Below are 26,977 nucleotides of genomic sequence, written 5' to 3'. Positions count from 1 at the left end.
AAAAAAAAATATTGAGATATAAGACTTGATTTGAAAAGCTAAATGGTCATAATAAAATAGCCTATGACACTAATATACCTTCAAAAAATTGATTTTTAAGGCTTTCTCTCTATTTTAAAATGAAATACAGCTTTAATTGAAAAAATAAATAAATAAATGTATTATTTTCAAGGGGGAAAAAAATGGTCATAATTATTGCATAAATATTCATTAGTAACATAAAAACATAAAACTCAAAATAAAAAAAGGAAAAATATTATTGTACAAAAACATATTACATTGATTTTACTGAAAATAAAAAAAAAGTTATATTTTAGTTGTTCGGTCACTTTTGACTTCAAACAACACAAGTGTGACTCCCAAATGAACAATTCCAGAGGGTTAAAATGGGTGATTCCCCGGATTTAGTCAGAGCAACTTCTCCATTTATGGATATGACGAAAGACGAGGGACGTATGTACACAGTTTCCCACTAAAACCATCCCAACAGGTCTAACATACACAAAAAATAATAGGCTTACCATAGTGAATCAGAACACGTTTTGAAAGGAGTATTGATGATTTTGACTCATTGAAATTTATTTTAAACAAAAAAGTTACATAGTGTACCTTTAAGAAACATTTTTCTATTATCATAAAATAAACTATTTTTTGTTTAATCTTAGCAGCCCGTCCAGTCAGAAAGGTCTAATGATTTAAAATCAACATGAAATTAAATTTGATCCTTACGCTTTCCTGGTCATATTTGGAATGATTCATCAGTGCACATTATTTCAAAGGATATAAAGGTCTTTCTTTGTAATCTTTAATCAAAATGTAATAATCTGCTCCTCTGAAGCAACTTTCCTTTGCAGCCGATGGATGTACTGAAGTAAAACAGGCTGCAAACATAATTTCATGATGACTTAATGTGCATATTAGAATATTTGTGGTATTCAATTTTATAAATGAAGGTAGGCAGCATAAACATTTGACCTTAAAATCCCCTTTTCATTGAGAAAATATGACAGTTCATAGGTCATGAGTCCATCACATCTTTCAATAACACATGTAAATCAGGCATATGTTAATAGACTTATTCTTCAAGTGTGACATCATTGCTGATGAATATTTATTCTCATTAAGCAGGAAACTCCCCTTGTTAACACGCAGCGCTGCTTATTACAGTAATATTTACATATTTAAATACGTGGGAATTATTGTAACACTGCTGATGTCATTGTCTGGGCTTTCCTGCATAACATCAGTGCTCCTCCTCACTTCTATGGCTTCTGAAAGGGGACCGCCACGGTGGCTCCCTCTGCAGGCCAAAACCGGGAGTTCTGAATCCAGATGTAAACACGCTGGGCATGCTCCTCAGCATTCCCGATTTAACATCATCGTTTCTCTTTTTCATAAGTGCCAGAGCTGGAGTCAGAGGCAGATTGTCACAGTTCTGAAAGACAACAGAAAAAGTTTTAAAGATATATCGCATGATTAAGCGTTGAGTGCACCAGCATGCCTTTTTGTCGATTTCCACAGACATCATGACATATGGTGTGCATAAATAAATGGAAATGAGTAAATGCACAGTAGAACATAAAGGGTTACAACCACCTCTTCCTGGGAAGCTTTTATAAGTTACTCTAGAAAATGAAGATTAAATAATATGCATCACGTGTCTTCTACTTTTTATGTTTTTAATGAATTAATTAATGAATTAATTGTTATATTTGGTGCTGGCAGGTTATTTTTTTGTAGGCTAAATAAAAATCCCCAATGTCACTGCTAAATACCTACACAAGTATTGTTGTATTACACCATGTTTCTCAGTGACGCCACCAACTTGTAAACTCTAGGCTTAAAGAAAATCCCCAGCTTCCCACTCGTATTTACTACATGTGTTGGCGTTCATGTGCGTTCAGCTCGTAAATACGATCTTTCCAACAATTGACTTGAATCAGGGACGTGCACAGACATATTGGGGGGCAGGGGCTCAAGTGGAAAAAAGGGCACTTTTCATAATTATTTATTTAAAAAATAATGAACCCTTAAATATATTAAGACAACTTTGACTTCCCTGATACTCACTCAATTGTTTTATACTCCACAGATTTCTACAAAATAATCAGTTCACACAGAGACCATGGTCTTCTTCACTAGGTTTATCACAAGAGAAGTCAACAGCAACTATTTTCAAGTAGATATATATTTAGAATAAATGACTGGACCAAGGAGAGGGACATAGTTTCACTAATAATTTGTTTATTTTGCACAAATCAATAAATCGTTGTAATTTTTTGGTGTTATTGGAATACTTCTTTCATGAAGTGGACAATTTTAAGATTTTACAATTTTACAATGTTAAGGTCCATTTTTGCTGCCATGTCTTTTACTCTAATGGAAAGAAAACTTAACCCTAGCCCTACACATTTAGATGGAGTTTGTTTTAAGCCTACTACCCTCCGTCTGTTTGCATCTGTAGATTTCTTCTAAATGAATTACACAAAATAACACTTGTGTGCATATATTTAAGCACATCAAGAGTTTTGTTTTTGTTTTTTTTTCCTGAACTGTTAATACGTTATATATTATAACAAATGCCTGCAGAGGACGACAAAAGCCTGCTGATTTTTGTTGTTAGACAGCACAGCACGATCAAAGCCACCATGATTAAAAATATATTATTAGTTAAATAATAATATTCGGCCACTTCTTTGTGATAGAAATGCTACAGCCACTGTAATTTCTTCAACAAGAATATATGGACAGAGCGAGGGTTTAAACTTTTATTGATACATATTATCCTGTGTATAGTGTAGATGTAAGAATAGCATTATGTAGCTGGGAATCAGCTTTATTTTGATTTTAAATAGTTTAAATAAACCATGCATCTTTAGCAAACTGTCTAAAAATGTGGTTCATGAATGTGCGTCCATGGAATGCTCCTCTTCTGGTATTGACACGCCCAACCAATATCTTTACCATGGTTCAAAACGCAATGCATAGCACAATAAAATGATTGAAATTATAATATGACATAAATTTCATTAGTATCAAATCAGGCAGATGTGTTGATTGTGGTCAAATTATTAATGCAGCGTTAAATGTATAAATAACCCTTAAATAGACAAAACTTTCAAAACTTTCTTTCAGCCTACCTGAAAGAAATGCACGGGATGCATCCATCTAGGGCTTTTTTCTTTTTCGCTTCTCATCGCCAGACAGCAGTTGCATTTTTTTTTTTTTTTGCGGGAATAGTTGTCACAAGTTATCAACCAGCAGCAAACTCGAGGTGAAGTGGGGCGTGGCGCGCGCGCACGAGCGTGCGGGCATGAATGGCGTGTCGCGGAGTGAGGGATCTGAACTCGACAAAGCCGACCTGATATAGTATTTTTTTATTATTATTTGTTTTACACAGTAAATATATTTGTTTGACAGGGAAGCTAAGCGCAAACAGGAATATATATTCATTTATTTAAAAAAAAAAAAAGCACCCCAGAAAAAAGGGCACTTTCTCTCGAGGAAGAAAAAGGGCAGGGGCTCAAGCCCCTTTTTTGTCTATGTGTGCACGTGCCTGACTTGAATACATGATGAACTCTTCAGTAAAATGTGGGTGGGGCTATTTTCTAGGACAATGAACTTTTGATTCTGCATTGACAATATAGGATTATTTGCACAGACAGGCTAACTGTTCAAAAGTTTGGGGTCTGTACAATTTTTTGTTAACATTTTTGAAAGTTTTATGCTCACCAAGGCTGCATTTATTTGATATGTATCTGCATATATTACAATTTAAAATAATAGTTTTCTACTTGAATATAGGCTACTTTAAAATGTCATTTATTCCTGTGATCAAAGCTGAATTTTCAGCATCATTACTCCAGTCTTCAGTGTCACATGATCCTTCAGAAATCATTCTGATATGTTGATTTGCTGCATAAGAAACATTTCTAATTATTATGTTGAAACAGTTTTTCATATTTTTGTGAAAACTGTGATACATTTTTTTTTTTTTTTCAGGATTGTGAATAGAAAGCATTTATTTTAAATTAATGTTTTGTAACAATGTAAAAAAAAATGCCTTGATGAACACAAGTTTTCACTTCTTTAAATAAAGTCTGAACGGTAGTGTACATTTGAGACAGTGTGATTTTAAATCCTGGCTTAAAGGTCCAATTTGTAAAATTTTGGAGGATCTATTGACAGAAATGCAATATAATATACATAACTATGTATAACTATAAAGACCTTTCATAACTATTACCTTAGAATGAGGCATTTCTATCTACATACACCGCGGGTCCCCTTACATCGAATTCGCCATTTTGCGCCGCTATGTTTCTACAGTAGCCCTAAATGGACAAACTGCTCTACAGAGCATGTTTGCTTGACTGGTTACTCTCTGCTGTCTCAGATGATGACATTTTTGTCCTGTGTCGGCCACTGTAGCTTCTCTATGTGCTTTGAAAGGGAAGGGTGAACAGTGGACTGAGCCGTTGGTTGCATTTCGCAACCTCACCGCTAGATGGCGCTAAAATTTACACACTGCACCTTTAAATGTAGAGTACATTTCTTCTAGGCTTCTGTTGTACATTGATTTACTGTAAACATGTGCATTTGTACACAATGAGGAATGAGTAATGTCATAACTGACAACATGCACAAATATGGTTCATAGAAATTCAAAATATTCATTACATTTACATTTACATTTACATTTATGCATTTGGCAGACGCTTTTATCCAAAGCGACTTACATTGCATTATACTTTACATTTTGTATCTGAGTATGTGTGCAATCCCTGGGATCGAACCCATGACCTTGGCATTGCTAGTGCCATGCTCTAACCACTGAGCTACAGGAAAGCATTTTCCATTATTTTCCATTATTATTGAAAAAGACTTGAAATGTCAGCTGAGAAATATTTAGTTATGGCTATTTAGGGCTAATTGTATGTTTCGTTCCAACTTCTGCCACATAAGCTGCATGTAAATATGAAATCTCAATCTGTCTTACGGTGGTTCGAGCAGTCGATGCCGTGTCTGAACGCTGTAGATTGAGCTCCAGTGTGGATTTGCTGATGCCTGGCGCTGGGTTTTCTGTCCTAGTCTGTCCTGAGGAACTGGCACGTGCATTGACCCGTTTAAGAATGTCACTCAAAGTGCTGAAAGTCTTGCTCCGGGAAAGTTCTGATGACTTCTGTGAAAGAAAGCAAAACAGAAAAGAGAACAGAAAGAATGAAAAAAGGTCATAATGCTCCAAAGCTTCCTGAAGCAGTGTTTTGAAATCGGCCATCACTAAATAAGTCGCTATTTTGTTTTTTTGGCGCACCAAAAATATTCTCATCGCTTTATAATATTAATATTGAAGCACTGTACTCACATGAACTCACATGATTTAAATTTTTAGTACCTTTATGGATCTTGAGAGAGGAAATTTCATTGCAGAGCCATCGGATTTCAACAAAAATATCTTAATGAAGGTCTTACGGGTGTGGAACGGCATGAGAGTAAGTAATAAATTACATTATTTTCATTTTTGGGTGAACTAACCCTTTAAATGTATCTAATATGATAAACAGCACTGCGTTACCCCACATATGCTTGACCGGAAGTAGCGACTGTGACATAATAAAAGTTCCGCTGCTCTCGAGGCATTTTGCGCTCTTCTCTCATTAGAAACCGCTCAAGCGGCCTCGTTTTACTCCCACATCACTCAGCCCTGCTTTGCTTCATAGTACAGTATGTTAATAATCTCAGGTGAAGACTACATCTCCCATGATTCCGCGCTCAATCTCGCCTATAGTGGCGACCTCTAGTGGCGAAAAGCTACATAGTGTTCCTTTAATATTTATACTGTGTGGTAATCATTTTATAAAAGCAATAAGGTACGAGAGGCCATGCTGTATAATGTGAGTACAGTCACTGCTTCGCCTCGTGCCTAACACAAGTAACAACGCCCTTTATCTGTGAGTGTATTCACATTAAAGCAGGCCTGTTGTGCCTTTTTGCTTGCATATAGCAGCATACCTTTAGATGGGATTGTGTGGCTCCTTCTGGGTTTATCGTATCTCCTAAAACTCTGTCCCTCCTCAGGAAAGAATCTCGTCTCATCTCTTCCTCTGATGTCATGTCATTTCTGTGGATGCGGGATTTGTACACAGGATACCTCTCCTCATTTTCAGGATTCAGCAGAGGATACGTGATTCTGTCAGGTGTCTGCAGATGCCTTTGGATGAAAGAGATGAGCACAACTCTCTAAGAGATCTATTCAAATAATTGCCTTCTTGTTTGTCTCTTGTCTGTCTTTCTCTTGGACCGGTTGTAGTATTTACCTGTTCATCAAGTCATTGCTATGCATTTCGCCTGGAGAGTAATGCCACCTATAGAAAACAACAGAGAAAGCGCATGTATGTTGCACAAACACATCTAACAATACATCCATACTTATGAGCTCACATGAAAAGCCTTCTGAGAAATGCTGACCTTTGCCTTTGATATTCTGGATGCCTAAAGTCTGACAGAAACATAGAATTGAACCTGAAATGCAGATAAGACAGAGTGAGTTTAAACAGAAACTGCCTTTTAAGGGCAAATATTGTACCTTATTCTGAAATCCAACAGGCAGCAGCTTTAAGATTGTGCTCTTAAAAGTTATCACAGCTTGCAGAATATTATTTCGTAACACTGTATATTAAATATGGAGTCATACATGTTGGGGTTTAGTAATCATCACATTTAAAAAACTGTATATTCAATTCTACAAGCCGTTCATGAAAACACAAAATACATTCAAAACTTTCATTCAGTTACAGCATGTTTATTTTTGTTATTTTTGTCTTTTTTGTTATACGCTTCTGCACATTAAAGTTGGATTGAACACAAGACTTTTACAATAATAATTTTATATATTTAAAATTTTTGTTATACAAAAGTGATGTCTCCACTGCATTTTATGTTTTATTTTGTGGCAATATGTAAAGTAATATTGCAAAAAATTGTAGTCAAATTCTGCTTTTAATTACTACACTTTCAAATTACAGTAGTTTCTTGTTTTATTGGTGGTGTTTAATGCAGATTGATCTTTTCAAATTATGTTTAAAGTTGTAATTTTTAATTGAGATCATCTTTTATATGCACTACCGCTCAAAAGTTTGGGTTTAGAAAGATTTTTGTTCATTTTTGAAAGACGTCTCTTATGCTCACAAAGGCTTCATAAATAAATACTGTATGGTGAAACATTACAATTTACAAAAACCATTAACCATTTTCTATTATAAAGTTACACTACTTTACTTGTTTTTGTTAAAAAATAATACTCTTTAAATAATGTGTCAATACATCATCCAAAACACATTTTTGTCTTACCCTGATACTCACTACAGTAAGCCTATTATAAGTGTTTATATTTTAGATGCTTTTTGTGGGAAATTGCAAACATATGTGTGTATCATATCTGTAAATAGAGAAAAGTTGCTAGTCAGCTTAAATCATTTCCATCTAAACCGGTTATATCTCTTAAGCCTCGTAGTGATTGCTTTATAAGAAGTAGGAAAACCACAGTCATCCTCACAGGACTGTCTAATATTATATCTAAAGTCAAATAACTTTGTATTTTGTACTTACTTAACCTCCTCTTGATGTCCAGGCAGCAGTCTGCTGTTAAAGTCATTGTAGGAGACCTCCCATCCTCCTGGATGTCTGTCCAGGTGGTGTCGATGATGAAACTGCATCTCCGCAGCATCAGGTGCAGGACTAAGAGGGCTGTCCGGGAATCTCTTGATGACCCCCATCTCCTCCCAGTCCAGAGGGCTGTCCATAGGAGGAGGCGGAGGATTGGAGACGTACTCGGCGAGTTCAATTTTGTAGCTGTTTATGTGCAGGGGTGTGAGTTTATTATATATTTTGGGTTCACTTGCTGGTTTTCCAGTTTTCCATGCTTCTGGGATTGGGAGTGAGGCAGCGTAGAGGGTCCGAAACTCACGATCGAAGGATTCCACGACTGGGCCGCTCATAAGGGTGACGAGCTGACGATGCAGGTGAGCATCGCTCCAGGTAAGACTGATCAAGACAATGAAAAAAAAAAAAATCAAGAGATTATAAAGGATTTAGATATACTGTAACTATCCAAGAAGAGACAAGTGTAGCAACTATAATAAAGTAGTCAATATGACTCGTGCAAAAATTTCCAAGACTTGATACCATTAGAAAGAAAAGACATTATTATTAAATTAAAATCTCATTCAAATTTAATTCTTGCACATATTCAAACATTAATGCATATGTCTTGTGACAGACAGCGATGTGTGTTTTAATGCATATGTTTGAATATTTCATATCTCTTGTCTCAAAGAAAAAAAACATTTGTTCCTCATATAAAGTGATTTAAAAAAATCATTGTTTCCACAAAAATATTAAACAGCTGTTGTCAGCATTAATAATAATAAGACATGTTTTTTAGAGCAGCAAAATTAGAGCAGATTAGAATGATTTCTGAGGGATCATGTGACACTGAAGACTGGAGTAATTAAGATTTGCGTCACAGAAATAAATTATATTTTAAAATATATTCAAATAGAAAACAGTTCTATAAACTGTAATAATATTTCAGAATTTTTAAGGATGCATTGATATGAGAATTTTGGCTGATACCAATAACCGATAATTCTTTATATGTGAAGGCCGATAACTGATATATTGGCCGATAAATCTGAATACAAATTTTTGTTTAATTTTTGAGAGCCTGATTACAAAGACAAAAGTTTCACATTATAACGTTCTCATTATAATTTTATGCAGCCTATATGACAGACTTGCCCATGTTTCACTTAACTGTATTTTCCTTTTTGAAGTGATTTCAATCATATTTCAAGCAATTCAAAAGCATCATGGTGAACAGTGTTCATCTGAAGTGTCAGATGGAGGAAAAAATCCATTATTTATCAGCTTTAATATATTTGTCAAATTTTCTTATTGAGCTGATAACATTAAAAATGAACATATATCGGCCGATACCATTATGGTGGCAGATCATGTATCCCTAATAATTTTACAGTTTTACTGTATTTCTGATCAAATAAATGCAGACTTGCTAAGCATAAGACCTCTTTAAAAAAAAAAAAAAAAGCATAAAAAAAATTCTTACTGACCCTAAACTTTTTAACAGTAGTGAACTTTAACAACTGTGAAAGAGGCAAAAAAAAGTTCCCACAGAGTGTTCATTTCAATAATTGTCTGTAATGTAGGGGTGGTGTGGTTTATAGTCTTTAAAGGTATGAGCTGGCAACCCAAAAGTTGGTCCAAATCCCAGAATGTTCCCACCCTTATTCCCTTGAGCAAGTCGTTCAACTGCAGGTAATGTGTTTCTCGACTGATTTACAAGCTCTCTTATGAAACCATCCTTTACCTGTAGCTCCCCAACATCACTGTCTCCAGATCCACCAACACAAAGTTGTCCTTTAGTTCTCCAACAACCATCTTCGTGTCATGCGTCAGGAACGTTTTACCTCCAAGAATGCGCACCATGATATTCTGAAAAATGTCATCAAGGAAGAGATTCCCATGAGCTACAGTACATCGCAAAATCAATCTTCAATCTTCCATGCATAACTCAACTGTTTTTTCAGTTGGTTTCCAGAAAATTCTAAACTTTCAGCTTTCAATCAAAGGTCAGTTCCAGTTCAGTTTCAGAGATGTGGAGTGATTATCCAAGCCAAAAACATTCCATAACCACACGCCAATCATCTGCACCGGATGAATGTAGTTGAACCTGTTCACCATGGCTTTGTGAGTTCTTCTTATTCATACTTACAGAGACAGAAAGAGAAACTCTGTGATGAAGAGTAACATGTGTTAACAGATGCAGAGTTATCCACTAAGGTGTGTCCAAATCTTTTGTTTAGAGGAACAGCCTAAAGTTCAGTCTGTTAAGGTGTGCATGGAGGTTTTGTGGCTTAAAGGTCACAACTCGCACAACAGAAATAAGTGGACCAGGAAAACCAGCACAAACTCATGCTCGAGTCATTGATCGCTATAATAATTTTATCCACTCACCGGATGTTGAAGCTGATGTGAAGAGCAGTTCTCCTCCGCGGATCTTCTGTTGAGGATGATGTATACCGGAACCCCCCGGGATGCAGCGTTTTGGAGGTCACCAATCACCGCTTTGTCCGACAATTTATCTGTTACCACGGCGATCAGCTGCCCAACACAAATGCAGAAAACTAGTGGACTTCCTGCAGGTTCACGCTAAGCTTAGTTTTTTGCATTCAACCAACTAAGGGCTTGTTTTAGCTTTGACACATTAAAGTTTCCGAAATGTTCCTATGAATGATTTATACAACGTCCATATGCAGAAAAAAAGTTCTTAATGCATTTCCCTGTATAAATCACAGTCATTTTAAAGTCACAAATGGAATATTGCAGTAATTATTATAAATTAATTATCTGTGCATGTCATTGTTTTTTTCGTAATCTTTAATCTTCTCTGATGATGCATTTACTGGTATAAGGGCGGGGCAACCCTGTCATTCACATGAGATCCACCAATAGCAAACCAAAACCATCCAATCAATTCCCCATGGACAAAACCAAGCCCCGCCCTACATTTTTTCTTGTTCGAAAAGCCATTTCATTCGGATATACGTCACAATAGAGAAGAAAAGGCTTTTTCAACTTCTGAATTTTCTACTGAACAACTACAAATGAAGACTTCAGATGCAAAAGCCTCTAAGTGCCATCTGAAATTTTCTTGTAAAATAAGCATTTTTATCAAGCTTGTTTGTTTATGTTCACTTATTTCACTTTAATGGCAATGAAAAGGACCTGCCATTAAAGTGGAATAACTGAACCTAAACATACGAGCTTGATAAAAATGCTCATTTTAGAAGAAAACTTTAGACGGCTCTTAGAGGCTTTTGCATCTGAAGTCTTCAAATATCTCTTTATAGTTCAGAAGTATGGCACTCATCATCAATAGGCGAGGAAATCCAAGGAAATCAGAAAACGTACGAGCACATGGCCTGGTTTCTGTTAATATTATTATTATTTTCAGGAAATCATTAATATTGATTAATTTCAGTGATGCAATTATTAAAACGTAGTTAAAAATGTTACATAAACACATCACAATATGCATGAAAGAATTGAATAACTGGTATACGAGGCCAATAAGTTTCAGTTGGGGTATGCATAAGAACACTTTCACGTCCGTTTCTGCCTTTATAGGCTAAATGCAGATTTGTTCCTTACTTTTGATGTACTGTAGGATAAAATCCATGGTATTTAGGATCAAATCCGACTGTAAAATTGAGTGAGGTCCCTACACCTTTTTTTTTTTTTTAAAGATTTATGCAATTTAAATAATAGTAAAATTCTATCAAATTGAGTTGAATAATCCTTACGCAATTACAAAGGCAAGAATGATAACTATAAAGATAACAATAAAGATATAGTTCTAAAAATCGTTCTAAAAAGTATTAAAAGAATAGCACAGTCCACACCACAGCTATATTGATATAGAGAAACAATATCGTTGGAATAAAACACTGACAGCCAATCAGAATCCATTCTATTGTATTTAAAATGGCAGACGACATTGCGGAGAAGGTCACCGAGCTCCAGAAAAAGCCACCATCCACTTTTCAAGAAGGATACTTTAAAGAAAATGGATATATTGAAAACAATCGGTCATACCCTCGGAATAAAAGTATTAACGGAGATGAGATCATCAGGCTATCAAACAATAAAATGACCTCAGGTATCCAGTGCCGGTTTCGACAACATTGTCTTGCTTCCTTTGAAGTTGCAGTGAAAAAGACTAGGCGTTGTTTTTTCAACTATTTTGACTTTGTCAGCGAAATTCACTGTTAGATTAGATCGATTACACTAGCTATTCACATGGAACATAACATGCTGAGGACATCTGCTGGTTAAAAACGATTAAATGCAACAAAAATATGTTGTAGACACTTTAAAGCGGAACTCAGTAAGATTTGCGAAGCTCCCCCTACAGGTTCCTTCAGTGAATCACACTGTCGTAAATGACTACAACGTTCACAAGCGCAGTAGTTTTGCAAATACAGTACAAGAAATCTCGATGGAGGTGGGTAATTTTCGAAATTGTCTTATAAAGTCATAATATATACATTGTTTTGGAATTACCGTAAAGCATTTTGTCACTCTCGCGTGAACGTGAACATGAGACGAGATTGTGTCGGGTCGGCGCAGTTCAACTTGCAAGTGTTGTTTTCTGGCGTAGACGTGCCAGAGGGGTTAGTGCTCGCCTCAAACACACCACTACAAGTCAGTTAACCATCGTAAGGACTTAGAGAACTATTTATGAAGGTAAAAAAGTTCTGCTTTAAAACCGCAGCCCGTGAGCTTAGAATAAACAGACCGTTATTGTTCGTTGGTGTGAACGCAATCGTTCTCGGTGTGAACGTGCCTTATTTGATGGAATTTTATTATTAATTAAACTGTGTAAATTTAAAAGTCTTAACATTTTTAGAGTGTACTATCTCCTTTAGAGATGCTTTATTGATGAATTGACATTGTTTCATTATTGATGAATTTTGCAACATGTTTCATAATCGCCAAACTTTACACAGTCATTGAACTGAACTGAATCAACACTGAGCTGAATAATGACACTGATGTCTTTTTAGAACAGAATTTGAATTTCTCATATCTGATTAAGTTTGCATCTGTTATTTTTCTGTTTATTTAACAATGTATTTTATATTTTATAAAGTGCTATATAAATAAAGCTGACTTGACTTACCCTAGTGGCCCCTTGTAAGAGTCTCCTGAGGACTACCCGTATGGAGGGCTCCTGTTCTGAAGGAGGATTGGTATACACATGAACCTGACCCATGTCCATCCAGTTGTACCTTTCTGGCCATCCTAGTTCCAAGGATGGTGCCGGAGTGTCAGACTCTGTGGGAAAATAATGTCCAGAGAAGTCGTCCCCATCAGAACCGACCTCCACCTCACCATTTCCATCCTCCAGGACCGCATCGCTTTGATGATAGTCCTCGACCCAGCTGGAGATCTGGTTCACCTCGCCGGTGGACAAGAACGATCCGACTTGTTCCCGGTGGAGTTTGGTGTAGAAAGCCTCAGGACCGGAGCTCACCAGGCTTTCCACACAATAGCGTTCTTCCTCGCAGTGCAAGAAGTCCGGACTGGATTCCGTCAATGGAGTGAAGATGACATTCTCATTGAGGCTCTGCTCTTGAGAGTTTGACATGATTGGAACCCGATGATGGATGGAGATCTTCTACAAAAAAATGACCGTGGAAAATTGCATGTTGATGTGTAGACAATAACTGGCAGCTGCTCTTACTTAAGTTACTTGGAGGAGGATGTTGGTGAATTATTCAAATAGCTGAGGTTCTTCCTCATGCGTTGAAGACATTTAACTCTTTTTAGCCAACAAAAGTCAAGAGAAAAGCAGGATACTCCATGGAGGAATTGTCGCCATGATTTGGAGAACTTGAAGACAGTCTTGAGGGAAAATAGCAACATCAGATTTTAAGAACATTCCCAGCCTTTTCCAGACCTCTTTAATTTGATTTTGTGGCCACCCTTGTGGAAAAGAAGTGCACTTAATTGTATTGAATGTGCACTTGTAGTGTTCTTCTTCAAAACTTAAATGCATATTTAAAATAAATAAAAGGCCACTTACTTAAAGAGCGATTTTAAAAAGTTCACTTTGTCAATTTAAAAGGTGAGTTTTAAAGCCAAACCTTTGCCGTGTTTTAAAGAAGCACACTAATTTTGATGTGTTGACTTGTGAAGTACATGATTATAATTTTAGCTTATAGTGTGTTATTCGATAGTCAGTATATTGTAATTGTAATTGCAACATCATCACTACAAATGTGTAATTAAATACATGACAATAGTTTCAATAGAAATGTCCTTAGAGTAAATTTTAGTTTACCATAAATGCTTGACATTACATTCGGCAGTACACTTTAAGCATACTTCAAAAGACAATAGATTTAATTATGAAATTACATTTAAAGATGTACTTAAGAGTGCCAAAAAGCACTCTGATTTTAACATAAATTTTAACTTATTACAACATTTTCTTTTAATTACAATTAACATGCAATTAAGTGTCAGAACTATTAAAAAATAAGTCTTTCTTTATAAAGTATGCAAATGTGTACTTCTTTTTCACAAGGGCGTGTTAAAATCCATGCATTTCTATTTATCTATTTTATGTTAATACTTAACAAGAACAGACTATGTACTAAAAGTTGAGACTCACCCGTCAGCGCCTGTCTCACTCACACACCCTCAGTCCATCGCCTCTTTCCATCAAGTTCTGACATATCTCTGCTATCTCCTCCCATTCTTAATGGCCTCACTCTGTCTGGTGTTAAATTACTCCTCGTCACCAGCCAATGCGAGCAACAAGTCATCGCTGTGATCTGCCCATTTTTAGCTTCCGTGCAAATCCATGTCTTGAGTCAGCAAATCATCAACCATCCCCAAAACATGTTCTGAAACACTCTGGTCTCCCTTCAGCCCTCGTCCTCTCTCATAAGGTTAGATTTCTGTCTTTCTTGTGTCTTTAGTAAACACATAGAGTGCCTCTCTGTTCTATTGTGACTGGTTATACCAGCCGAGCCAGTCCTCTCTAGGGAGCAGAGATTGAGACCTTCCTTCCCTCCCAGCTACAGTCAAAAGGGGGCGAGGCTGGAACTCAACACCTGCCTAGTGGTCTCTTTTCACATCATACACTTCAAGCATTGATGCTTAGACACGTGTGGAGAAGTTACATGTGTTTTAATCCCCTGAAGATAGTATGGGGAGCTCACCTTTGTTCACCTTTTGGTTCTGCATGAACAAGTAACTGGAATGCCATGCAACTCATTAATGCACACATTCCTCTTTAATCACCTCTTCTATCATGTCTAATGCTAACGTTCATTTTGTCCCTTAGACAGAATCAGCAGTGCTTTTAAAAGCAGATAATGTGTAGTACGATGGTATGTTGTTGTAAGTCATGTACACAAAAACCAAACACAATGATATACTTCTTTTTTTTTAGAGCAGTTTAAATTGAATATTTGAGTATTTCAAATAGCAATGAAGATTGTTAATAATAATTACTGATTCAAACTCATTAAACTACTTAAACAGCACAAAGACTTACAAGTTCCTAGAAGATAGGTTCCTGTTGATCCTACTTGATCTGTAGCATTTTTGTAGCACTATTCTTTGTTTATTCATAGTTGCGCTGAAATATTTTTCTATGTGTTGTTTACTCTAACCTAAAACAACAACTACTGAGGTGATTTTTATAAAATGTGTTTTATTTATAGAGTTTGCATACATAAAAACATATAATAATACAAAGACACATATTCAATTTTGGGGCAAAAGGACGGGTTTGAGGTTTCCAGTTCTGAGATTTTCACTTTGGAAATCCAACGAATTGATCTAGAAACCTTTTCTGTTTATTACACTCCAGTTTTCTTAAAGCATGATTTAAGCATTTGGTATTGAAATCCCACTATCAGCTAAACTTAAAGCAGCAGTTTCCCCACTATGGGAAATTCAGCATTTTTTGATGCAACTTCCCAAAAGCTGCAAAACAGATGTTGGGAGTTTGATCCTACGAACTAGTAGGATAATAATAAATTACAAAGAGCAATAAGCCATATATCATAAACTGGCTCATCTAAGAAGAGCCATAAGCATATATAATCTCATAGAAGACTAGACAACTAAAGTACATGTGTGGTGTTAAAGGGTTAGTTCACCTAAAAATGAAAATTATCATGATTTACTCACCCTCAAGCCATCCTGTATGTATATGACTATCTTCTTTCAGACAAACACAATCAGAGATGTATTTAAAAATATCCTTCTCCAAGCTTTATAATAGTTACGAATGGGGGGCATGATTTTGAAGCAAAAACATTGTTTAAAAAATGCATCCATCCATCATGAAAGTCCGCCGGAAGCTACTTATTTGAGTTTTAAATATGGATATTTTTCTTACAAAAATGCAGAGCTTCACTTCAAAAGGCCTTTACTAACCCCCTAGTGGCTTCAAAAAAATTCAGTACCATTATAAAGCTTGGAAAATTTCTAAGGATATTTTTAAATATATCTTCGATTGTGCTTGTTTGAAAGAAGATAGTCTTATACACCTAGGATAGCTTGAAGGTGAGTAAAACTTGGGAAAAATTTCATTTTTGGTTGAACTATCCCTTTAAGCAGAAAATCAGGCCCGTTTGCGCAGATGCACATAAAGTGCGCCACTAATAAGTAAAAGGGGCACACAGACCCAGGCTAGAATGTAACAGTAGCCAAAACGACCCATTTTCAGTTCCCGAACATCTTGAAGAATCTCGCTCCTTTGAAAAGTGTAGATAAGAACAGCTGCAAATGCTGCAAAACCTGTGAGAGTGGAGAGGGTGAATGGAGTGAGAAGAGAAAGTGGCCACAAGGGGGCAGCACATATGGAACTATATAGGAAATAATATTGTGACATCAATGTACTACTTAAATAAATACAAAATTATAGTTTATATAGCCTAATTAGTTTGTAAGTATTTGATGAAAACACTTACCTGCAAAAAACTGGCACAGGCCAGTGAAGTAGAAAAGTCCCCCTTTGGACATGGTGAAGAGCTGTCCAAGGAACACCATGAAGGAGATGGAAGAGAGCACCACGGATAATATCATGAGGGCCTGGACTGACTGCAGCCATTCTGAAAGAGTCAAAGAAACAACACAAACTGATGCAACGTTGTAGTTATGCTGTCAGTAAGTCATGAAATTACGTAACTGGTACATTGTGTTTGCTGCATGCATGTTCATTCTATTCATCAGTATCAGTGTCCATGTGTTTTATTAACAGTTCATGCGAGTATTGTATATTTATCATAGTTACCCACCGTTCTCGCTGACAGATGCACATAACCAGGTTTCTGTGGCGTTGTCATACATGCACTTATACCAGAGATCCGTGTTCTCTATGTCTCCCCAAGACCACCAGGACTAAAAAAGAATAATAAATAATAAAATACATAAAAATTAATAATAATAATAAATTCATTTCATTTGTATAACAACAAACAAACATGCTAATTTAGATGTAACAATGTGAAGATGCTTTTACAAAATAAAAGTGAATTTCACATTTTATTGCAGTAGCTACTGATGTTTGTGACAGTGAATTCTGACTAACCTTCTCCATGGTGGCGATGAAAAGCATGGCCAGGGTGACCAAATGCAGAAGGGTCACAAACATCAACAGGAAAGACATTTTGGTAGATTCTGACGGTAAAAGAAAATACAAAAAAAAAGTTCAGTTTGAGAGCTTCCATCTCAGTCTCATTTACTCACAAAGGAAAATGAGGAATCATTTGGGATTTATAAAGCCTCTGATGTGGCCGACATTCGGAGTGCTGTGTAAACATACAGTCAGTGTCTGATCTCCAGCCTTGAATGAGATTACACAAACTGAAAGATACATTTTCTTCTGTTCTGATGTTAATACTATGGAGGCTTGTTTCCGTCATGAAATAAAAAGTAAAAAAGGTAATTGCAACTTTTTATCTCACAATTTTTTCTCAGAATTGCATGACAAAAACTCGCAATTGCAAGAAAAAAGTCAGAATTGCCCGAAAAGGGCAATTCAATTCTGACTTTATAACTCACAATTCTGACTTTATAACTCACAATTCTGACTTTATAACTCACAATTCTGACTTTATAACTCACAATTCTGACTTTATAACTCGCAATTCTGACTTTATAACTCACAATTCTGACTTTATAACTCACAATTCTGACTTTATAACTCACAATTCTGACTTTATAACGCGCAATTCTGACTTTATAACTCACAATTCTGACTTTATATCAAGCAATTCTGACTTTATAACTCACAATTCTGACTTTATAACTCACAATTCTGACTTTATAACTCACAATTCTGACTTTATAACTCACAATTCTGACTTTATAACGCGCAATTCTGACTTTATAACTCACAATTCTGACTTTATAACTCACAATTCTGACTTTATAACGCGCAATTCTGACTTTATAACTCACAATTCTGACTTTATATCAAGCAATTCTGACTTTATAACTCACAATTCTGACTTTATAACTCGCAATTCTGACTTTATAACTCACAATTCTGACTTTATAACTCACAATTCTGACTTTATAACTCACAATTCTGACTTTATAACTCACAATTCTGACTTTATAACTCACAATTCTGACTTTATAACTCACAATTCTGACTTTATAACGCGCAATTCTGACTTTATAACTCACAATTCTGACTTTATAACTCACAATTCTGACTTTATAACTCACAATTCTGACTTTATAACTCACAATTCTGACTTTATAACTCACAATTCTGACTTTATAACGCGCAATTCTGACTTTATAACTCACAATTCTGACTTTATAACGCGCAATTCTGACTTTATAACTCACAATTCTGACTTTATAACTCACAATTCTGACTTTATAACTCACAATTCTGACTTTATAACTCACAATTCTGACTTTATAACTCACAATTCTGACTTTATAACTCGCAATTCTGACTTTATATCACGCAATTCTGACTTTATATCACGCAATTCTGACTTTATAACTCGCAATTCTGACTTTATAACTCACAATTCTGACTTTATAACTCGCAATTCTGACTTTATAACTCACAATTCTGACTTTATAACTCACAATTCTGACTTTATATCTCACAATTCTGACTTTGTCATGCAATTTTGACTTCACAATTCTATCTTTATATCTCACAATTCTGACTTTATAACTCGCAATTGTGACTTTATATCACAATTCTGAGACATAAAGTCAGAATTGTGAGATGAAGTCTTGCAATTGCAAGAAAAAAAGCCAGAATTGTGTGATAAAAAGTTACAATTAACTTTTTAATTTTGTTTTATTTAGTGGCAGACACAAGCTTCCATAGAATATGCATCCCAGTACAAAGGTTGGTTTTTGAAAGATTGCAATACTGAATGTATTGTAATGTAATGTATTCCTGTGATCAAAGCTGAATTTTCAGCATCATTGCTCCAGTCTTCAGTGTCACATGATCCTTCAGAAATCATTCTAATATTATGATCTGCTGCTCAAGAAACATTTCTGATTATTATCAATGTTGAAAACAGTTGTGCTGCTCCCTATTTTTGTGTTAACTGAGATACATTTGATTTTCAGGATCCTTTGATGAATAGAAAGTTCAAAAGAACATCATTGTTTTTAAAGTTTTTTTAGTGTCACATTTGATGCATCCTTGCTGAATAAAAATATTTAAAAAAACAAATTGTACTGACATGTACTGTATGATGCCAAATAGAGGCTCTCTGGAAATGTTCTTGGCTCATGGAGAGGCTGAATGAGGTTTATTTGATCAAAATTATGCCATTTGCTGACAGCATCTTTCCAGGAAAAAAATGTAGGACTTGCGTGTGAACTTTAATTCAAGCACTGTAATAATACTTCACTGGCATCATACCTATAAATGAATTTTCACCTCACTGCTAGACGCTTTTGCATCATCATGTTTCCATAACACGGCTATACCACAAACGCTCCATGACTTTTCCATCCATAAGATGAACGTAGACTTCAACAAAACGTCCATTCATAACTAAGGAGTGTGTGACGGATCGGGATGGGGAAGGAAGACTAGGAACAACACACACAGATCCCAAGATTCCACACCCTCTATGTCACTACTGTGCGGTGAAAAGAACTTGCACTGCATGTAAGATCTCTTTCCAAAATAGAGACCAAGAGGCCCTTTGTGGTGGCCGTAAGATTACGTATTTAGTCAACATTCTCTAACTCATGGTTTTCATTAAATCGGCCCCCACCTCTCCATGTTTACATGCAGGAGCTGCTCGTTATGTGTTCCTGGCACCGATTCGGACAGTTCGTTCTCTTTAGTCACTCTGTCTGCCATGCAAGATTTTACTGAGATGCTCTTTAAACTACAGAAGAGCTGTAATTACCAATCGTAAAAGCTACATCTTACAGAAACACCTCCGACAGACCAGGACAGACACATTTTGTATGTATGATTGCAGAATCTTGAAGTCTGTTTGGGTTGCATCTTATTTCTACATCTGTTCTATGAACAAACAAACAGAAGAACATAAAGAGTTTGACTCTTAATAATAAAGGTTTTTTATTACATTTATTTGCATATGAACTATTTTATAGGGTTCTTTTGAAATGAAGTATTCTTGATGAGAATATTGGTTCATAGTCTCATGCATTAAAGTAAAAGTGAAGACCATCAGCAGTACATCCAAAGTTTTCTGAAGAACCATGGCACATCAGGCTCTATAATGATTATTTTTAAGTGTGGAAATACTGTCTGTTGTTGAAGAAATAAAAATGCAGCTTACCTTGTGTCCTCGTACCAACAGATCTTCTGAAAACGTTCGTCTCAAGAAGTCCTGTGTAGTTTCTCAGCTGGTCTCCTCCTGTCTTCTCTCCTCCACACACTCACTCTCTCCACAGCCTCCCACGTTTGGGAAAAAAACGGTCCAGGAAGGAATGCGGGCTCGGTTAGAGGAGGAGTTTCCTTCACAGCTCCAGAAAAACGTAGTTTCTGCAAACTAAAAATGGGCTTGAGTTTGTGTCCGCCCAAACCCAGAGAGAGTCTATTACACAATTACTCAACAATCAATGCAGTGATGTTCTGATATAGTAGATTTAGCAATAAAAAGTGCATTTTTGAATTAAATGCATATAGGCCTATATGTTTTCAAAGGTTATACACTTCTTTGATGATTAATGATTGTATTCACGCCTTGTTCAATTCATTGATGGTCATGTGCTGTTTACAAAGCAATTAAAAACTCATGGAGCAATCTGGACAATTGTTTCCTGTTGGAGGAAACACAGACCACCCAGAGAAACATCAGTTCACACCCATGAATCCCCTGTGAAGTGTTTCAAACTAAATTTATCTAGTCCTGTACATTCAAGAGGTTATATTTAGTTAGCTTAAATAAGCTAAATACTCTAATGTGAAGAAAGGAATCTTTAGTAATTTAATCCAATATTTTATTATGTACACTCTACAAAATGCTGGGTTAAAAATAACCCAAGTTGGGTTGAAAATGGACAAACCCAGCGATTGGGTTGTTTTAACCCAGCTGTTAGGTTAAATGTTTGCCCAACCTGCTGGGTAGTTTTATTTAAACCAACTATTGTTTAAAAATTGATATGGCTAGCTTAAAATGAACCCAAAATAGTTGGGAAATTAAAAACCAGATGCAATTAGAGGCAACAATAATAGACAAAAGATGAATGTTTATTAATAAGCTTTAATATTTTATTAATATAAATTTAATAATTTATTAATATACATTTATTAATAAGCAATTTAATAAATGTTTATTGTTTAATAATTATTCATTGAACATTAATAAATGTTAATTTCCAAAATACTTTGGGTTAATTTTAATTAAGCAATACAGTAATTTTTAAACAATAGTTGGTTTAAATAAAACTGTCCAGCAGGTTGGGCAAACATTTAACCCTACCGCTGGGTCAAAACAACCCAATTGCTGGGTTTGTCCATTTTTATCCCAACCTGGGCTGTTTTTAACCCAGCATTTTTTAGAGTGTACCAACATGCTTTTAATATCTGGGTCATTCCATGAAAAGGATGCATTTTGTCAATGAATGTTTTTAAAAACAATGAAAAACTGACACCAGTTTTTATGTGTTGTTATGCATTATGCATATTAAAGTGCATTTTTATATATATATAAATATATGGTCTTTACTTAGTGAGGAAGGATGCATTATTATTTTTTAAAAAAAAAAAATATATATATATATATATTTATATATATATTTTTTTAAATAAAGCATCCTCCCTCAATGACTAAAGACCATGCATATATATAAAAATGCACTTAAAATGACCTTTTCTACATGTAAAAGGCAGACTGGACCTTATACTTGTTTGGGAACCGCGTTTCTTATTACGGAGTTTATGGGGTTCTTTTGCAGGACGTCCCACACAAAGACACTCACACGGTCTGCTGTCGCTGATGAACGTACATTCCAAGTAAATTCTGAAAAATACCGAAGGTGGTGATACATTAACATCGGTTTCTATGCGACAGTGAACATCTGAGAGTTCTGTAAGGACGCGACAGTTTTATGAAAGAAAAACAGTTCAGTCAAGTCACTTTGGATAAGCGGCGATGTGATAATTCTCTTATAAGGCAATAATAACTCTTAACAATAGCTAAAAAGCAACTTCAATGGTTTTGAATAACGGGAGGAGATGTGCACAGCACAGGTAAGATCTGTTTTTATAAACCTTTCCGTGGAGAATCGCTCATTTTACTGATTTTTTTTAAAGGGCAACACATCACGATCTGGCTTTGTGGTAAATATCAGTCTGTTATAAGTTATATAAGTACTATCTGGTGCGTTCGCTTTATTATTTTCGCAGAAAAACAAATGTAACTGAAAGTAGTAAAGTTTCCATGCTAGAAAACCGCAAAGTCGATTAAAAGGAGAAAAACAGATGTGCGCATGTGCGCCACCTCCTCCGATCTCCAACAACAGCTGTCAAAGGATGTTAAAACAACATGCCAAATGCACAAATGTCTTATTCTCTTTATTGTATGTTTACTGTAATGCAATAAATAAATATTTATTGTATCATTGCAGTAGGCCTTTATGTTGTAAGCCCTAATGCTGATTTAATAATAAAAAAAGTGCTTAATTGTTATAAACATAATGTCACAATCTTAATAGTACTAAAATAAGCTTTGCTGTATTGTGATTTTTATGAGTGAAATGCAACATTGATGCATTTCTTGCATAATGCAACCAAATGTCTCAAATAATCACAGATGCAAAAGAGGGTAGAATTAGTAAATGTGTGTCTGTAAGTGTTCAGAAGGAGCTTTTCACAGCGAACACATGTGCGCCACCTCTTCCGATCTCCAACAACAGCTGTCAAAGGATGTTTAAACAACATGAGCAGATCACGTGTTTGATGCAAACATTCTAAACGCAGATCTGGGATACAGTTATAGACAGGCACATATAGATAGACATAACATGGATCTTTATGTCTGTTTTAGGATGGGAAGATGTTGCAGGAAATGGAGCAGCGGCTGCAGGAGGAAGGTTTGGACCCCTCGGCCTCCGTTAATGAGCGCTTGTCTCTGCTGTGGCAGCTTTACAAGAGCAGTGAAAGTACCGTGAAGTCCCTCAACCAACAGATACAAGATCTTCAGAAGGAACGTGTTGCTGAGATTGAAAAGGTGAGTTGGGGTAAATCATCATTTACTCACCTGTATTTAGTTTCAGAACCATATGAGTGTCTATTTGCCTGCGGGACACAAAATGAGATGTTTAGGTTAGTGGCGTGCAGAGGAGGCACATTTTTAAATTTTTTATGAATCAAATGTAAATTCATGTGGATTACTCTTAACGCTGACACATCTTCCTTGTTAAATGAACATTACTTGCATCGAAAAAAGAGACCAAATACAATTCTATTTTGTAATTTTACATTAACAACGTAATGTTCTATTTATCAAAACCAAGTCAATCTCATCAAGTCAGTGTTTTAAGCATTTCTACATTCATTCCAAAATAATAACTACATGCAATAATAATTTAAACAATATATTTTATTTGTGTATTGATGTTTTTCTTTTTAATAGTCAACTTAGGCTATTTTGGATCATCAGTCATGCTCCATAAACACCGTCTGTCACAGACACGAGATGTATTTTTAATTTCACCAAGCTGATTGCACTAAAAATCATGTTTTCAGTCCATTTCAAGTTTGATTTTGACGTGATATAAAGTGGTGATATCTAACTAGGTGATCTGTTTACTTACTTTTCAATTAGTCTTCCCATTGACGCCATCATTTGTTCATTCAAACGTGCACGTAAACAAGAGGTGGGATTTATCGCACAAGCCAATCATAACCAATTACATCCAATCATAGCATGATGGAGACATTGCCTCCTCTCACGTGACTTTCCCCCATTCATTCTCAATTACCCCCCACAAAATCCACTGCATGATTTAGGAGTCTAATGGTTTTCTATGAGAGCAAAGGGAGGCATGACTCCTGCTGTAACTTCACCTGCGGGTGTCGCTGTTGGGCAGTGTTCTTTTAGAAATACGAGTGACTTGCGCTCTTTTAATGTCATCATTTGTAATATTTGTGTTGTTTTATATGTAATATGGATTAATTTCTCATCCTATTGCTTCCCTTGCCTCCTCAGAGGAAACGCCCCTGGTTTAGGTAGATAGAAAACAATAAATAGAGACTATGTGTGTTCTCAGGTTCAGCAATACATCAATCACATTAAGAGTCTCACAAAGACCCGAGACTCTGTGGCTTTACATCTCGAACAAGAAAACATAACGCTCCGTGCTACTCTGGATGACATCCACCTGCAGCAAGGTGTGTTTCAGTCAATTCTCTCCTCTATCAATCTGGCTCTTCACCACTCATATAACATCTGAATCTATATGTACAGAGGCACAGAGGAGCGAGGTCTCGGAGATGTTACTTCAGGAAGGTCTGGCTGATATTATTCCCATCAGCTTGAGCGAACAGGTGGCCTACCTCCTCGCAGACAGAGCATCCCTGCTGGAGAAAATACAAAGTCAGGATGATGTGGATGTGAAGACCGCATGTGATCCTGATGTCCGTAAGGAGCAAACGTTGCAGGATCATGGAGACAATGTGGTCAAAGTAAGAGAATCAGTTCCAAGGTTTTCCTACATGTTAAGTCAAATTTATTTATATACATGTTTTAAAGCAGGTTTACAAACATTCATGATATCATATTCTAAACCTTTTAGTATCATTAAGCAGATTGGAGCTGGACGATAATATAGTTTATATTTTGCAACGATGCAAACAATGAAGGAGTTGAGATTTGCTATACAGTATATATTGCTTTATGTGAGTATACTGTATATAGTTTAATATATTTTACATTTTTCAACATTGCATCCAGACCTAATTATTGTTTTCTGTTTTTGATGAAACTACAAAATGTATGATTAGAGACTTAATAAAAATACCTCCTCGTCTCTCCACAAGGTGTCAGCACTACACGTTCAGAGCCCTTGGAAGCGGCTCTTAGGACTCAGAAAGGCAGCTCAGAGTAAACAGAAATTAACGCCTGTATGTTTATAACGATTAACCTGATTAATGTAACTGAAATGCACAACAAAAAGCAGGAGGAGTGATTTCAGAGGTGTTAGTATTGCTTCTTGTTGTCTTATTTCAAGTGGATTCTAACAAACCTTGCAGTATACTGTGTGTTTAAAGGGTTAGTTCACCCAAAAATGAGATTTCTGTCATTAGGTATTCACCCTCATGTCGTCCCAAACCTGTAAGACCTTCATTTATCTTCAGAACACAAATTAAGATATTTTTGATGAAATCCAAGGGTATCTGATCCACACATAGGCAGCAACAACATTGCACCTTTTGAGGTCCAGAAAGGTACTAAAGACATCGTTGAAGGTGCCCTAGAACCAGTTTTTACAAGATGTAATATAAGTCTAAGGTGTCCCCTGAACGTGTCTGTTAAGTTTCAGCTCAAAATACCCCATAGATTTTTTTTAATAATTTTTTTTAACTGCCTATTTTGGGGCATCGTTAACTATGCACCGATTCAGCGCATGGCCCCTTTAAATCTTGTGCTCCCTGCCCCCCGAACTATTGACTATAATACAGTGCATTTACAAAGTTCACACAGCTAATATAACCCTCAAATGGATCTTTACAAGATGTTTGTCATGCATACTGCATGCATGCGTCGGATCACGTAAGTATAGTATTTATTTGGATGTTTACATTTGATTCTGAACAAGTTTGATAGTGCTCCATGGCTAAAGCTAACATTACACACTGTTGGAGAGATTTATAAAAAATGAAGTTGTGTTTATGAATTATACAGACTGCAAGTGTTTAAAAATGAAAATAATGACTGCTCTTGTCTCCGTGAATACAGTAATAAACGATGGTAACTTTAACCACATTTAACAGTACATTAGCAACATGCTAACGAAACATTTAGAAAGACAATTCACAAATATCACTAAAAATATCATGATATCATGGATCATGTCAGTTATCATCGCTCCATCTGCCATTTTTCGCTATTGTTCTTGCTTGCTTACCTAGTCTGATGATTCAGCTGGGCACAGATCCAGACGTTAATACTGCCTGCCCTTGTGTAATGCCTTGAACATGGGCTGGCATATGCAAATATTGTGCATATTAACATATTAACAGTCTGTGTTATGTTGAGATTCGCCTGTTCTTCTGAGGTCTTTTAAACAAATGAGATTTATATAAGGAGGAGGAAACAATGGAGTTTGAGACTCACTGTATGTCATTTCCATGTACTGAACTCTTGTTATTCAACTATGCCAAGATAAATTCAATTTTTGATTCTAGGGCACCTTTAAAACAGTGTTTACATCTGAACGGTGGCTCAGTATTGGCCGGCCAGTAGGGCTGGGTATTGACCATAGATTTTCACGACTCGATTTGATTACTATTCACATGCTTTCGATTCGATTCGATATCGATTATTTTGGATGTAGTATTTCAGTTACAGTATATGGCAAATTTTCTAGAGGAAAAATATCTCTCTCAACTAATGCTGTAAACTACACATGAGAGTCAGTTGATGCTACTATAATAATATTGAAGGTTAAATTAACTTATTTATATACAGACACTTAATCTCAATGATATTTTATTATAAATAAAGTTTAGAATTACATAATCATATTTCTACTCCAATTCGTTTTTTTTAAATATAAACATATAAATCGTGGCTGTCATAACTGTTTTATTCAAACATGCATTAAATATTGAAGAGCATTAAAAATTATAATGAATATGTAACGGTACATAGTTATATTTATCAGAATGCTG

The 26,977-nt window shown here is 35.8% G+C and overlaps 2 protein-coding genes across 2 annotated transcripts; both read right to left on the bottom strand.

The window, feature by feature from the left end:
- Positions 1-1,243: 1,243 nt before the first annotated feature.
- Positions 1,244-13,231, bottom strand: fam83e (family with sequence similarity 83 member E). The gene is made up of 9 exons (XM_067388823.1): positions 12,764-13,231; positions 10,036-10,182; positions 9,389-9,513; positions 7,609-8,043; positions 6,469-6,522; positions 6,318-6,365; positions 6,013-6,211; positions 5,000-5,182; positions 1,244-1,435 (listed from the first exon to the last, which is right to left on the bottom strand). The coding sequence occupies exons 1-9, from the start codon at positions 13,229-13,231 to the stop codon at positions 1,244-1,246; spliced, it is 1,851 nt and encodes a 616-aa protein (XP_067244924.1).
- A 2,122-nt stretch (positions 13,232-15,353) lies between these two features.
- emp3a (epithelial membrane protein 3a (MAM blood group)) lies at positions 15,354-20,528 on the bottom strand. The gene is made up of 5 exons (XM_067387111.1): positions 20,418-20,528; positions 17,198-17,286; positions 16,905-17,007; positions 16,578-16,718; positions 15,354-16,404 (listed from the first exon to the last, which is right to left on the bottom strand). Exons 2-5 carry the CDS (start codon positions 17,273-17,275, stop codon positions 16,229-16,231), a joined length of 498 nt encoding a protein of 165 aa, XP_067243212.1. The 5' UTR covers positions 17,276-17,286; positions 20,418-20,528; the 3' UTR covers positions 15,354-16,228.
- Positions 20,529-26,977: the final 6,449 nt, after the last annotated feature.

The sequence above is a fragment of the Chanodichthys erythropterus genome, chromosome 6 (assembly GCF_024489055.1).
Source record: "Chanodichthys erythropterus isolate Z2021 chromosome 6, ASM2448905v1, whole genome shotgun sequence".
In the NCBI taxonomy this organism is placed as follows: domain Eukaryota; kingdom Metazoa; phylum Chordata; class Actinopteri; order Cypriniformes; family Xenocyprididae; genus Chanodichthys; species Chanodichthys erythropterus.
This window is presented reverse-complemented; position numbering and strand designations above follow the sequence as displayed.